The sequence below is a fragment of the Trichosurus vulpecula genome, assembly GCF_011100635.1.
Source record: "Trichosurus vulpecula isolate mTriVul1 chromosome X unlocalized genomic scaffold, mTriVul1.pri SUPER_X_unloc_7, whole genome shotgun sequence".
Lineage (NCBI taxonomy): Eukaryota > Metazoa > Chordata > Mammalia > Diprotodontia > Phalangeridae > Trichosurus > Trichosurus vulpecula.
This window is the reverse complement of record NW_023494383.1, coordinates 538211-554553: the sequence shown is the minus strand read 5'-3', so window position 1 is coordinate 554553 and position 16343 is coordinate 538211. Positions and strand designations below refer to the sequence as shown.

The 16343-nt window shown below is 41.4% G+C and overlaps 1 protein-coding gene across 1 annotated transcript in view; it reads left to right on the top strand.

Moving 5' to 3' along the window:
• Positions 1 to 16343, top strand: part of LOC118833261 (condensin complex subunit 3-like) — a 77097-nt gene that overhangs the window by 42801 nt on the left and 17953 nt on the right. The window contains 5 exon segments of the mRNA XM_036740618.1: positions 1898 to 2059; positions 2362 to 2503; positions 3656 to 3691; positions 11695 to 11855; positions 16179 to 16300. Of these exon segments, the coding sequence (XP_036596513.1) occupies positions 1898 to 2059; positions 2362 to 2503; positions 3656 to 3691; positions 11695 to 11855; positions 16179 to 16300 (623 nt within the window).

Below are 16343 nucleotides of genomic sequence, written 5' to 3'. Positions count from 1 at the left end.
TTCTTTGTTCTCTAAACTTTGCTCAGGAAATACACCTACCTCTGTTGACAAGGCCAGATCAGACTTACTTAAGGATATTTTTCCCTTGTTAGTCATTGAGGGATGAGACCCTAATCCTGAGAGGAGCACCTTGCTTAATATTTTACAGGTATATACTTTAACTGACTCTTGTCAACACTCTTGTCTTTACAAACTTTTCACTTGGCATGTTGGTGAAGGGAGAGCACAGACTTTGGGAGTCCTAACGTTAGTCCTTAGTTTAAACAGCCAGTTGCCTGTTTAAAAAACAATTAGACTCCCTGGCTGCTACAGCCACTCTAATTGAAGAAGCTTCTGAATTTCTGCCTGAAGCCTTGCCCTCTATAGTTACTTTATGCAAGCCTTCAGTTACTTCCCAAACCCCTGCTTTACAGGATGCGTTTAGGGAATTTTACTGCAAGCTTTTCACCTAGCACTAGCCTAAGCTGATATTGAGTGATTTTCAGGGGACCAATGTCCCCCCTGGCTCACCACCCTGCTAGCACTTTGGCTGGCCCCCCCCTCATTTTATTGATCTTGTCTGTAACTATAGGTTCCTGATTACTTTCTCATATCCCCAACCTTATTCGTTCTCATGTTAATTCTGTCCCTGTCTTAGTGGCCCAAACCTCAGGTGCTCTGAATCAAGTCATTCCTTTTCAAATATTTGAAATGTTCCATAAAAGAAGTGGGAGATGTGATACTTGAGTAGCCAGCTATTGCTAGAAAAACCCTGCCCCCAGCTTCTAACTGCAAACCCCAGTTTGTGTAAGAAAATCAGACCTAGTTCCTGCTGTTTGGCGAGTGTCCTGGGCCCCTAAGACATTTCCAAGGAATGTAAGCTAATTACCAGGATGGAAGCCTTGGCCCTAGACATTATCTTGAATTATATGACTTTTGCCTTATCTTGAGCCTTCCTAGCTTCAAGAGTTATGGCAAAAGTTGGAGACAGAGATCCTGGGTTGTAATTCCAATAGACACTTTGTCAACTATCTGATATGTTGTATTTACAATCTATTCAGGAGGTTCCTCTAACGTATCATGGTCATAAAAAGTGAAATAACACAGGCTTGCTGAGTCTGCAAAGTAACATATGTAAACTTTAAGAGATAATTAAGCACTGAATCCTGTATTGTCTATATAAACTACCCTCTCGGTTTAAGCGTGGTCATTTGCTATGGGAATTTTCCCTGAATGACCGCCGGCTAATAAACTTCTCCATTCAAAACTTATACTCTGTGGCATGTCTCACTCGCTTCTGGTATAACAGCAAGCCTCTTCCAGTTTTGTGATCATGATACATGAAGAGGAACCTCCTAAACAGACTGCAAATACAGCATATCATACTGCTGACAAAGTGTCAACTGAATTACAACCCAGGATCTCTCTGTTCAATTTGCCATTTACATCCCACAACATAAGATAAGAATAAGGAATTCAAGAGAATGTCCGGGGCTGAGGCCTTCATCCTTCAAGGCCATAGGCAGACCAAGGGACGCTCCAGCTGGGTTTGTTGACACAAGATAGAAATGTCTCTCACCCCGCTCAGGAAAGAAACAGAGATTGCTAAGCATCAGGCCCTTCCCTTGGCCATACTCCATACTCCCAGAACAGTCATGGGGCGGGGGAGGGGTGCCAAGGACACCCACTGAATGCCAAATGGCAGGAACTAAGTCTGATTTTCTTACGCAAACTGGGTTTTTTTAGTTAGGGGCTGGGGGCAGGGTTTTTCTAGCAATAGCTGGCAACAATGGCAGAACAAATGAGTCAATATTCAGCAGGCAGTTGAAGATTTGGATTAGACCTTGGGAGAGCTTCTCAGTCAAGTCAATCATACATGCATCTGATTTTCACATATACTTTTCTTTTGCTTTTCTAGGCTTCAACAGTACATGATAATTTAGCCATAAAAATTTGCAATGAAATCTTAATAAGTCCATGTGCACCAGAAATTTGTATTTATGTAAAAGTCTTGAATTCTTTAGAACTCAGTGACAATTCTACAAAAGAACTTACTGTGTTATTGGATGAGATTCTTGAGGTGCATAAGTAAATTAAATGTCCCTTGTTGCAGCAATGTAAACATATATGTGAAAAATAAAATGTTTATCTTAAGGAATTTATATATGCTGCTCCCTTTTAACCAATAGAATTCTTAACTGAGTACTATAGAATTAGATTTTGCTTTTGAGAAACAATTATTTCACTGCTAAGGCATTTGGTTAAATTGAATATCATTTGGAAATATGATCACATAATTTGATGTCAATCCAATGTTATTTTTTGAAGGAAGATTAAAAAATTTCAGTTAAGTTGTATTAATGATAATCTTCTGAATTACAGGAAGTAAAAGATAGGACATGTTTGAGAGCCTTAGAGAAAATCAAGATACAGTTGAGCAAAGGAAGTAATGAACATGGTGACCAATTTCCAAGATCCCAGGACACTGATAGCGCTACCATGGCCAGTAATCAGAATGAGGAAGGTGATAATGAAATTAAAAAAAACTAGAGTAATTTCTGTCCTCTAAAACATGGTTTTGCTTAGGAAGTAAATGGAAGATTTTTCTAATCAGCTCATGTAAGTACAGCGTCTTTAAGAATATCAGAATCATAGAACTGGGAAGAACTTGTAGATGAGCTAGCCCAACTGCCTCATTTTATACAAGAAGGAACTAAGACCCAGAGAAGGTGAGTAATGACTTGCCTCAGGTTATATCTATCTGGATTGTACACCCTGGCCTGCATCCTTTCCCCTATTAGACTGAGCTCCTGAAGGACAGGGACTACCTACGTTTTGCCTTTCATTACATTCTCAGTGCTTAGAATAGTGCCTAGCACACAGCAGGTGCTTAATAAATACTTGTTGACTGATAACAGAATAAATGTAAAGTAAATAAATGCCAGTGGATTCAGTCAAAGGGCCACCCTTCAGGACCTAGAGGGTCACATGTGGCCTTGAGGCTGCAGGTTCCCCACCTAGCCTAACTTCACTTCTTGCTAGCATTCCATCTCCATGACGTTTCTCTGGCTACCCCTGATGCCTAGGACATGCTTCTTCCTCACCTCTACCTCTCTGGATCCCTAGTTACTTCCATTCTTCAAGCATCACCTTCTGTACATGGCCTTTTGCTGTCTTTCCCCTTCTCTCCCTCAAGATATTATTGCCTTGCCCTCCTTCCCCCAAAAGTTACATTATATTCATTTTCACATAGTCATATGCATGTGTGGCTCCCACAATTGAATGTATGTTCCTTCAGGGTAGAAAATGGTTCTTTTTTTTGTTGTTGTATTCTATAGGGTTTAGCATGGTGTGTGGCCCATAGCGGACACTTAAGAAATATTAGTTAATTTTGTATGAGATATTGTTGAACAACATTTAGGATTATTTGCTGTTATACTGAAGAGTATTTTTTTTATATGTTAGTGAATACTCCATCAATTTTTAGATGCACCGGCAGGGTCTAGAATTTTGAAATCATGGGAATACAAAAACCCCAGTGCTCAGAATTTGATAACTTCTCAGTATAAATTATGGTTTGTATGTCATTTCTAGTTTAACAAAGTTGATACTAATACTAAGGCCAAGCAAAGTAAGTACTTCAGAATTTGATTTATCTTTTGCATTTCTTTAACAGAAAAGAATAAAGAAATGTTTCCTTTTATAACCAAAAGTAAAGCTACTGTACAGATCGTTTATTCTCACTGTGTATTTTGAAATAAAACATTAGTTGTTTTCAGTTACAGACTATATATATAACAAATATAATGTCATTTAATTTAATATTTACTTTCAAATGTTGCAAAACATTTCATTTCTATTTAGGAATAAGAATTATAAAACATCTCTGAGAAAACTCCATTTTTTCCCCTCAGTCCCATAAGTCAATATCAGTTTTTCTAAGTCCTAAAGTCATATAAGGGTAAAAATACCATTCATGTTATGCTTTGCTTCCATATCAGAAATGAGTGAAAAATTATACATTGCCAAAAAGTTTGTGGATGTTTCAGCACTTTATTTAATTTTTGAGATTTGTCAGCAAGCAGAATTCTTCATTTTGATTTTAAAAAGAACTCTAATTTGTAGGTGGCCATGAAGTAAGGTTTTGCTTTATTGCATTGAAATAATTTTCTTTCCCTCATGCATAATCTGGCTCCTTACATGCTGGTGAGCTTGTGCCATAAGAACCTCAAAAGCTTTTAAAGAATTGTGAATTCAGAACTTAATTTTTGAAGCAATAATATGTTTAGGTAGCACATGACAATTGCCCCTACCTGGAGGTACCTCTTATCATGATACTTAGGCCTACTCAGTTGTTTTCATATTGTGGCAGCTTAAATACTACTAACACTTTTCACTGTGATTTCTGTGGTATCATATTGCTTGCCTTCACAATGTGTGGGAGAGGGACCGGAGAAAGGGAGAGTATATGGAACAGAAAATTTTTTAAAAACTCTTACTTTTCACTAGGAAATGGATTTGCATGTACCTCACTGAGTACCTCTCTTGTTTCTTCTGATCATTACTGATCCATGCTTATCAGCTGTTTAGGTCTATCATCTTCTGCTAGATGTCTCATTCTTTTCTACTAACGTTAACAGAATCTTGAGATTTGTGAGGGCCCTTGTACTTTAGGGTACCTAGTCCTCCATTCCTTCTCTCTTCCTCAGACATTGTTCTTTCTGTGTGTAGGGCACTGTGCCAGGTGCTTGCAGAAATGAAAAGTTTATGTAGGACAGGATCTTGCTACATAAAATTTGGGGGGCTGGGGATACGATGTAAATATAGCTATAATACAGTTATTATTGAATGCATCCTTAAGGTGCCAAGTAATATGCTCTGTGAGATCTGAGCAGGAGGGGCTTGTTACTGGGACAAAGAGATCCAGGAATGCTTTGTGGAGGAGGCCTCATTTGAGTTTTGTTTTATAGAAATTGGTAGGAATTTAATAGGGGAGGAAGGATACTCCATGCATAGGGAACAGTATGAACAAAAAACGAGAGTCTGAAAAGCAAAGGACATGCTCACAGTGAGAAAGCCCAGTTTAGCAGGAGAGAGGGACATCATATAGAGCATGAAATGTAGGGTCTCAGTGGTACACAGTACTAGTAAGGCATGGTTTACTGTTAATAAATTATTTTTGATTTTTCTTAAACATGAAGAAAAGTCACAGCTACTTCAAGATCTGTGAACAGAAGTCGTCAGAATGCTGAGACTAATTCTGGGCCTATTTAGGTAGTTTGGGGGACTTATTCTTATTGCTGGTGTTAAAAGTTGGTGTGGTGAAGGAAGGATAATGAAGTGAGAACTAGCTTAAGGTTAAAATGATTTTACTAATCTTGGAAAAGTTAATAGAAGTAAATGGGAGAAAGAGGATGACTAAGAATATATTCAGTGTATGAGAGGAAGAATTGGGAGCTTGATGGCCCTTGTGGTTTGTGTGTGGTGTGTATATTAAAAAAGGGCCAATGAATCTATGAATGATAGTAGGGTTGCCCTGAATTATCTGGAAAATTGCCTCAAAGCTCCACTTCACTTACACATTTAGACATCTCCAAAATATACATCGATAAAAAGAATGCAATCATGAACACAAATATACTAAAAACATAGTCTTTTTGTCAATTGGATTTTGTTAATTTTTTTCTTGATGTAAGAGAAGCTTCCTTGGTAAATAGGGGTATATTGGGAAATCATTCTGATATTTTAAATGTCAAAAAATAAAAATAAAATTTATTAATTGAAAACTACAAATAAAAATAAAATATTTGATGTTTCCTTGAATGGTATTTACATTAAAAAGAGTGATATTCATGATCTCATTTTAGAAGAACAATTTAAAAAATATGCAAAAGTCACAATTTTGGTGAAGAAAATTTAATCAAATGACTTAGGAAATCAAAGAAGCAATTTATTCTTCACCTTTCAAAATGCAAAATGAACTGATTTTTTTTGTTTTATATTTGGAAACGAACTTCCTGAGAAGTCTAATTGTCCAGGGCACATGTGATGATTTTGCCTGAGACTATGGCTATAACCCAAACAAAATAACCAATATAACCAAATATAACCAAAACAAAATAAGATTTTAAACTCACTCGCCCTCATTTTTTTAAAAAAAATGCCTCATGTGCCATGTAGTCCGGCATATATCTGAGTAGGAATCTTTCTCCAACATCCCTGACAAGCAATCACCCAACCTCTTTCTGAAGATCTCCAGTGTTAGATGTCTGCACATCTGCTGCTGTCCAGACTCATCCCATTACAATTCAGCATAATTCCATGAAGATGGAGGTGGTTTCCTCACACACATTTGTTAATAGTTCTGACCTTGGAAACTAAACAGAACATCTTTCTTCCCCATGATACCCTTCAAAACCTGCCCCTCCCCCCAAATTCTTCTTTTCTCATTGCTGAGGTCTTTCTGTTTCTTCATCCGGCTGTCATATGATAGTTCTGAGTAACTTCAGTATCCTGATTGCCCTCCTCGTCAGGCCTCCAGATCCTTTCTAAAATGTCCTACCCATAAGTGAATACATTATTCCATACTGGTCTGATGAGAAGAGAATAGAGTGGTAGTATTAGCACCCTCCATTTAAAAAGTTGTAATTAATGTAACCAAAGATCACTTAACAGAAACATAATAACTTAAAGGACAAATAGAAAATTTTGTTACTGTTGTTGTTTCTCTGTCATTTGCTTGTAGTGATTGAAACAATGGAAATTCTCTATAATTTATCAAGGTTATTTTATATGACTGGGTTGGCTATTGGAAAATCTTGACCTAGACCTCATGAAAGATAACATCCACAGAGCCCAACACATTTGGACTTTGTTTTTCTCACAGAAAAAAATCTTAGAAAAGCACTACTCAATGCTTGGGCCATTGTTCAAATGGCATTTATGTGTTAAGCAAGGTAGCAGTCATGGGATACACATTGTTACTCTGAAAGAGTCACACTTAAAATGGGGGATTTATTCTCTAGTTGCAATTTGTTGTCATTTCTTCCAGAGTTATTTTCCCATGAGATGTAAAAGGATGTTGTTTCATCAATTGCAATTTTATTGTTCATAATTAACAACAAGATTGCTGCATTTTCTCATATTTTTGATGGTATAAGATAGTCTGACAATAGGAAGAGTTTATGAAATGTGTTATTTTTTTAAATATCTTATTAGGGAAACTGACTTGCTTCCAAGGCAGTTCAGTTTCCTACACCATAGCCAGACTAAGTTATGTTGACAAAGAAACAGGAATAGGAAGCCTACACTTACAAATAAAAACAAGAAACCAGTTGAAAATTCAAAGAGAATTTAAAACCATTCTGTAACCTAATTTGTTTTTGAAAGAGAATACTGATCAGGGCAAGCATGAGACTCAGATTTTTTTCCCTTTGATATCTTTTTGGATGCTACCAGGACTTTGATAGTCTTTGTTGCTTGGTATTAGAACCCATGCTGTTGCCTTTTATTGTGTATGAATGTGATTTATTTTGAACTTAATCATTTGCATAACCTTAAAAATGAATTTCCTATAGGATTCTCCTTAACTTAAATATGGTAAAGAATCTACCAAATTTTGTTTTAATATGAAGGAATAATGAAATAAGAATATTTCATGGTTATATGCGATAATCCTACTTTAAAATACTTAGAAAATTGACTGTAACATTACTTTCAACTTTAGCAGTCATAGTCAGAAAATATAAGAAACAACAGGAAAGGGAAAGAGTACTACTCAAGACAAAGATTTGTTATTAAATTAAATCATAGAGAATTAAGTACGGGATTTCCAGAAAATAGGAAATGTAATGTTTCACTTTCTTGATCAATTGTTGCCATACTAGAGGTAATCATCTCTAGTTGTTGAGTGATTTCAAGCTAAGTCTCTAGAATTCCTTTGTTCACTCCCACAAAAAGAAAAAAGAAGAGAGAGTGTAGGAGAGAAAGAGAAGATATGAGAAAGATAACATAAGCTGGGAATGTCTCTACAATGTAATTGATCTCTGTAATGAGCTGAAAGCAATAAATTTCTCTCCCCCTCCCATTTGTAACTACTTCATTCAACTTTTGTGGCCAGCTGACAGATGGCAAAGATTTCAAGTCACCCCAGGAGCAAACAAAAGTCCACAGAAATCATAAAGGGGGCTGACAGCTGATTCACCCTCCCCTCTGTAATGGCCTTGGCATCTCACTGTATGTCAAATAACATGACCCCAGTGGAAGTTGTGATGACGTTGGTCCTAATAAGAGATATGCCCTACTGGGCCGATCTGTTTAGGGAACTGGCATTCTGCCCAAGGCACTCAACTCCAAGGAGTTTGGGTAGCTTTGCAAAATTTGTGCCTGGCCACCTAGAGTTTCTTATGCTCACCAGTGGCATATAAATACCCTACACTGTAACACAAGGCATCACTCTTTACTTAAAGAAAAAGAAATAATGCCTTCTAATGGCCATGTTTCACTGATCATTCAAGGTTCCATGGAAATGACTATCAAGTTGCCAAGCAACAGCAGGAATGTTCCTTTGTTCACATACCTGTACATCATGCAGCTTTGTTAAATGGCAACTGACAAAATTTAAAGCCTCAAGGCTTGGACCAGTATTTGAGAAAATGCATTATCAATAACTACAATACTTTCTTTAATTTGGCTGCAAATTCATCATAATGAGGTAATAGTCATAAGCCTTTCTTCCGAGTTACTTTTAGAGGACAACTTTTTCACACACTCACACACACACACACACACACACACACACACACACACACCTTCTATTACTATAGGACTTCATACTCTACAAAACATGCCCCTGGTAATAACTCTGGGATGTAGGTATTGCTGGTATTTTCCTTTCCCCCTTTCCCCCAATTCACAGATGGGAAAAATGAGGACCAGAGGAGTTTAATGCTTTACCCATGGTTAAAGGGTTAGTCATTAGTAGAGCTGAGACCCAAACATACATCTCCTGACTCTAAGATCATTGCTCTTTTCTCTAAAAAGTGCTGGCTTCCCTGAATAAAAAAGACAAATTTTGAATTCAGTTCCCCATTTTCTTTTGCCTGTTTCCTCTTAATGTAGGCAAAACCTCTCCTCAATAAGTGTTGTTTCTTCCCTCCGTAGAATTTTGTAGAATTACAAAATCTCAGTGTTGAAAGTAACCTCATAAATCATCTACTCCAAATTAATTAAGAATCCATTCTCCAATACCCCTGTCATGATTAGACATGTGTAGCCTATATCAAATTGCATGCCATCTTGAGGAAGGGGGAAGGGAGTGAGGGAGAAAAAAATGGAACTCAAAATTTTATAAAAGTGAACACTGAAAACTAAAAAAAAATTTTTAAAATTTTTCAAAAAAAGAATCAGTACCAGGTGCTTTACCACACAAAAGATTAATGACATTAAAAACTTTTTCTTCAGTTGGAAATTTGGCTGGAGAGGGATTGACTTCAATCTGAGGTATATGGTCAATGGCTTCAGTATTAGTTGGTAACAGTCTGTAGAGAATGCTATGGAAGTATATAGCCCATCTTTCCAGGATCATGTTCTTATCACTAATCAATATGGTTCCATCAGCACTGAGTAGTTGCAGTGCAACATGGGTCTTTGGCCTAAAAAATAGCTTAATTATGAAACACTTTTCACATAAGTAAATTCAGATCTAAATAAATGGAAAAACAGCAGTTGCTCGTGGTTAGGCCTAGCTAATATAATAAAAATGACAATTTTACCCATATTAATTTACTTATTCAGTACCATACCAATCAAACTACCTAAAAATTATTTTACAAAGCTGGATAAAATAATGACAAAATTCATCTGGATCAACAAGAGGTCCAGAATATTTAGGGAATTAATGAAAAGAAATGCTAGGGAAGGTGGCCTAGCCATACCAGATATTAAACTGTACTATACAGCAGCAGTCATCGAAACTACTTGGTACTGACTAAGAAACAGAGCTGTGGATCAGCTAAGTGGAATAGCTTAGGTACACAAGACGCAGTAGTCAATGACTACAGCAATCTACTCTCTGATAAACCCAAAGAATCCAGCTTCTGGACTAAGAATTCACTATTTCACAAAAATTACTGGGAGAACTGGAAAATGGTAGGGCAGAAATTGGGCATAGACCCATATCTTACACCGTATACCAAGATAAAGCCAAAATGGGTTCATGATTTAGGAATAAAGGCTGATACTATAAGCAATTTGGGAGAGCAACAAATAGTTTACCTGTCATATTTATGGGAAATGGAAGAATTCATCACTCAACAAGAGATAAAGAGCATTACAAAATGCAAAATGGATAATTTTGATTACATTAAATTGCAAATGTTTGTATAAACAAAGTCCATGCAACAAAGAACAGGAGGGAAGCAGAAAACTGGGAGAAAATCTTTACAACTAGTGTCTCTGATAAAGGCCTCATCTCTAAAAGATACAGGGAACTGAGCCAAGTGTATAGGAATAAAAGGCATTCCCCAATTGAGAAATGGTTAAAGGATATGAGCAGGCAGTTTTCAGAGGAAGAAATTAAAGCTATCTATAGGCATATGAAAAAATGCTTGAAATCACTACTGATTAGAGAAATGCAAATCAAAACAACTCTTAGGTATCCCTTCTCTCCTGTCAGATTGGCTAACATGACAAAACAGGAAAATGCTAAATGCTGGAGAGGATGTGGGAAAATTGGAACACAGTTACATTGTTGTTGGAATTGTGAACTGATCTACCCATTCTGGAGAGCAATTTGGAACTATGCCCAAAGGGCTATAAAAATGTGCATACCCTTTGACCCAACAATACCACTTCTAGGGCTGTATCCCAAAGAGATTGCACAAGTGGGAAAAGGACCCGTATGTACAAAAATATGTATAGCGGCTCTTTTTGTGGTAGCAAAGAATTGGAAATCAAGGGGATGCCCATCAATTGGGGAATGGCTGAAAAAATTGTGGTATATGAAGATAATGGAATACTTTTGTGTTATAAGAAATGGGGAAGATATAGACTTCACAATAACCTGGAAAAACCTCCATGATATAATGCTCAGTGACTGGAGCAGAACCAGGAGAACATTGTACAAAACCACAGACATTGATTCTGTGATGACTAACCTTGATAGATAATAACTCACTATTTGACAAAAATTGCTGGGAAAACTGAAAAACAGTTTGGCCGAAATTAGGTGAAGACCAGCGTCCTGCAAAATGTTGTTGTTTGTCCTTTTTTTTTGAAGAGGACCATGACATCAGGGAGGTGATGCTGTTGTTGATGTTTAGGGGTCCTGCGACCCCAAAATAGGGACACAGCCATCCTACCCCAATGAATCCAACTCAAGGCTTCTTTAAGCCAAAGAAAAACAAGGTCTATTAAAAGTCCGCCATATTGGCCAGACCCTTAAGGAACCTGAACACTCCTAACGCTGACGCAAGTGGGCCAGATTGAATCCCAGCACCTCCATGGGGACTGAGAGGGATCTTATACACAGAAAGTATGTGCGAGGGATCCAGGGGTGGCCAGTAGGCTGGGGTGACTGAGGAGAGTTCTAGGGAGGATCTCGATGGCACTAACCAGTAGGCTGGGGGTACTGGATGTCGGAACCAAGACAACGGCATCTGAGATAAGATCCAGGGAGGCCTTGCCGTCGCTCCTCCAATGAACGTTGACTGACAGCCCCGGTGGCCAATAGGCGCTCGGCTACTGGGGATGGGGGAGGGGCACGCGGCTGCGTCCCTGATTATGGGTCACGCCTTTGGTTCCCCACCCCCCACCCCGCAGCAGCTGGAGCATCCACGCAGCTGCTCCTCTGCGGGCGGGTTCTCCAGATGCAGCAGGTTGGGGCGGGGGGGGCGGAGGAGCGGCGGGTGGGGGGCGCCGGAGGAGCGGGGGGGGGGTGGAGGAGCGGCGGGCGGGGGGGGGGGGACCGGAGGAGCGGCGGGCGAACGCCCGGGGCCGGAGGAGCGGCGGGTGGGGGCGGTTTCTCCAGAGGCAGCAGGTGGGGGGGCTGAGGAGCGGCGGGTGGGGGGCCCGGAGGAGCGGCGGGGGTGGGGGGGGCCTGGAAGAGTGGAGGGTGAGGGGGGCCCGGATTAGCGGCGGGCACGGGGTGGTGCGGAGGAGCGGCAGGTGGGGACGGCTTCTCCAGAGGCAGCAGGTGAGGGGCGGAGGAGCGGCGGGTGGGGGGCCCGGAGGAGCGGCGGGTGAGGGAGGCCGGAAGAGCAGCGGTTGCGGGGGGGGAGGGGGGGGGCTGGAGGAGTGCGGGTGAGGGGAGGTAGAGAACAGGTAGGTGGGGGTGGGGGCAGCGGGCCCATCCTCTTGGGCCCCGCCTGGTCGCATCCCCCGCCGAGAGGCACCTCCCCCTCCTTTTTCTCCTCTGCCTGCGCAGCCTCCTCACTGTCTGACTACGCCAGAGAGGAGCCGGGAAATTGAGGCAGGCCCTTGCACCCTCATTTTCCCAGCCTGTCAAACGAGGAGTCCTGTTGATCGAGACAGGAGAATCTCGGGCCAGGCCCTCTTCCAGTGCGGCTGTGCCGATTTTACAGGCCAGAAGCTGAGGGCAGGGAGGGGGGAGGGGGCTGTGGCTGCTGATGCTGGAGCCTCCGGGAGACCTCCCCTCTTCCTCCCTCGCCCCCCCCTCCCCCCCCCCTCCCCCAGCTGTGTCCAGGTTGTGGTCAGTGGGTGTCCATCCATCCAGTGGAATGAATGAATGAATGAATGAATGAACTAAAGAATGAATGAATGACCTATTCCCCTCGGGCCTATTTTGATTTCCATTTCTCCAATCAATAGTGAGCTGGAGTGTTTATTCATATGGCTATAGATAGCTTTGATTAATTCGTCTGAAAACTGATCATACCTTTTGATCACTGATCAGTTGGAGAATGGCTCTTATTTTCATAAATTGGACTCAGTTCTCTATATGTTTGAGAAATGAAGTCTTTATCAGAAAACTTGCTTCATTTTTTTTCCAGTTACTATTGCTAACTGTATTTCCCTCCTTCCTATCCCCCAAGTTTCTTCTATTCTCTCTCCTTTCACTCTGTCCCTCTTTAAGTGTTTTGCTACTGACTACCCTCTCCCTCAATATGCCCTCCCTTCTATAACCCCTCATCCCCTTCCCTTCTTACTTTCCTGTAGGATAAGATAGATTTCTACACCCAATTGAGTATATATTCCCTCTTTGAGCCAATTTTGATGAGAGTAAAGTTCATTCATGGCCCTCCTCTTCCCCTCCACTGTAAAAGCTTTTTCTTGTTTCTATTATGTGAGATAATTTACCTCATTCAACGTCTCCCTTTCTTTCTCTCAGTATATTCCTCTTTCACACCATAATTTTAGTTTTTTAGACATCATCCCTTCATATCTGTCACATCTCTACCCTTTGTCTATATATACGCCTTCTAACTACCCTAGTAATTAGAAAGGTCTTATGAGTTACAAATATCTCCCCATGTAGGAATGTAAACAGTTTAACCTTATTAAGTCCTTTACCATTTTCATTTCCTGTTTACCTTTTTATGCTTTTCTAGATCCTTGTCTTTGAAAGTCAAATTTTCTATTCAGCTCTGGCCTTTTCATTAAAAAATGCTTGAAAGTCCTCTATCTCATTGAATGTCTATTTTTTCCCCTGAAGATTACACTCAGTTTTGCTGGGTGGGTGATTCTTGGTTGTAATAGTAGCTCTTTTGCCCTCCAGAATATCATATTCCAAGCCCTCTGATCCTTTAATGTAGAAGCTGCTAAATCTCGTGTTCGCTCTATTGTGTTTCCACCATAGTTGAATTCTTTTTTCTGGCTGCCTGCGATATTTTCTCCTTGACCTGGGAACTCTGGAATTTGGCTACCATATTCCTGGGACTTTTCATTTTGGGATCTCTTTCAAGAGGTGATTGGTAGATTCTTTCGGTTTCTGCTTTATTCTCTGGTTCTAGAATATCAATGCAGTTTTCCTTGATAATTTCTTGAAAGATGATTTCTAGGCTCTTTTTTGGATCATGGCTGTCAGGCAGTCCAATAATTTTTAGATTATCTCTCCTGGATCTATGTTCCAGGTTAGTTGTTTTTACAGTAATATATTTCACATTGTGTTCTTCTTTTTTTCATTCTTCTGGCTTTATTTTATTGTTTCTTGATTCCTCATAAAGTCATTAGCTTTCATTTGATCATTGTAATTTTTGAGGAACTATTTTCTTCAGTGAGCTTTTGTACCTCCTTTCAATGTGGCCAGTTCTACATTTTAAGGAGTGTTTTTTTTTCTTCAGTTAATTTTTGTGCCTCTTTTTCCATTTGGCCTAGTTTGATTTTTGAGGTATTATTTTCCTTAGGAATTTTTTGTGTCTCCTTTAGCAAGCTGTTGACTTGTTTTTCATGATTTCCTTGCATCACTCCTTTTTCTTCCCACTTTTTCCTCTGCTTCTCTAATTTGATTTTCCAACTCCTTTTTGAGCTCTTCCATGGCCTGAGAATAATTCATCTTTTTCTTGGAGTCTTTGCATGTAGGAACTTTGACTTTGTTGTCTTCTGAGTGTGTGTTTCGATCTTCTTTGTCACCAAAGTAAGTTTCTATAGTCTGAGTTTTTTTCTGTTGCTTACTCTTTCTCAGCCTGTTACTTGACTTTAACTCAAAGTAGGGCTCTGCTTCCAGGGTGGAGGGTGTCTTATCCTGGGCTTCAGGGGTTTTGTGCAGCTGTTGTCAGAGATGCTTCTAGGTACCTGTAAGTTTTCAGTTCTTCCAGAGTGATATGATCTCAGGATTGGTGTTTACCCCTCTCCTGCCCTGTGCTCTGGTCTGTGAGTGACCTCAAGCACTCTTTCCTGCCCACTGGGAGGGAAGGAAGAGGGATAGGAGCCAAGCTCCACGGGCATGTCATGTTGCTTGTCGAGGGGGCTTTCTCACTGGAGAAATGGGGAGGAAATGCCCCTTGGCAGCAGCAGCCACTCCCTTGTAGGCTCTTTCCTTGCCCCATTCTTGGAACCCTGGGGTCCTTGGGGACTTGGCAGTGATGTCCTTGTGGAAAACGTTGGATTCCCCTGCCACTGTTGGGGGAGCGATCCCTTGCTGGTGTCTCTGGAGTGAGCGGACTGCAGGAGACTCCTCAGAGCTTGAGGGCTTGCCAGCCCTAAGTTCTGTCAGAGGGAGGTGTTCCCTCCCTGGTATCCTGACAGGTGGTTGTCTGTCTAGCCTTTACTGGAACACCTCAGAGCATGAGAAGCTCACTACTTCACAAGACAGTTTGTTACATTTTTTAATAGCTTTAACTGTTTGTAAAAGTGAGGGTGGCTCTGATTGTTGGCATGATGCTCACCCACGGTAGACCCCAAGTAAATGTGCATTGAGTTAAATCAGAAAGCTCCGTTTCATGCTCCTGTTGGCCTCCTCCTAATTTCTACCCCTTCTGGTCCTGCTGTCTGAGGCCAAGCAGAGCGCAGCTAACTTGTGGGGCTGCGTCCCCCTCAGGCTGGCGGGCTCAATTATTCTTGGGTCCCTGGGACTGACCATTTGGCTACACCACCAGATGAGACTCTGCCCATAGCTTTTCGGGAGTCTGAACACTGGCTGGCTGCATCCTGCACGTGTGGTCCTGGCTAAGCCCCTTCCCCCTCTGAATTGTGGTGCCCTGATGTCACCTGGGGATGCCTCCACCATGTCCATCAAGAGAAATGGAGGCAGACCCCAAGCCTGGACTCTGGGCATTCCAGGATGGCTTCTGTACAACGGCCGTGGGAGGGATGTAGGTGAAGGACAATGAGCCCATTTTACAGATGATGGGTCTTGGATCTGAGAGAGGGGGAGCAGAGGTCCAAGCCCCCCTGGCCAGTTACTTAGTGGCTGTGCCAGTCGTGGGAGGCCATGCTGACAAGAGGCAGGGTGCCCACTGTGCCTGTAGCACCAGCCATGGGCAGTGACCCCCTCTTCCTTTGGCCCTGTTCATGTCAATAATATTTGTTACAGCATGTGGAGAGATGGCTGACCTCACACCCGGGTTCAAGTCCTGCCTGGGACACAGCCCCCCCCCTTGGGCTCCAGGCAGTTGGGGTGGGGGGAAGGTGGGCCTCCTACGGAAAGGGGGAGGGAAGAAGGGAGGCTGGGGGACCCAGGCCTCTGCTGGTGTCTGCCTGTCCCTTGCTCCCTCTCAGCCGGGCGGCCCTTCCCTCCTCAGGAGAAAGAGCGGCACCTGAAGGAGGAGGAAGAGGCACCTCTGCTGGGAAAGCAGAAGGTGCAGGAGGATCAGGAGGAGGACCAGGAGGAGGACAAGTGCTGTCACCCCAAGGAGGTGAAGATGTGAGTATCTGCCCCCTGGCCCGGCCCCTCCTGCTCCCTGGCC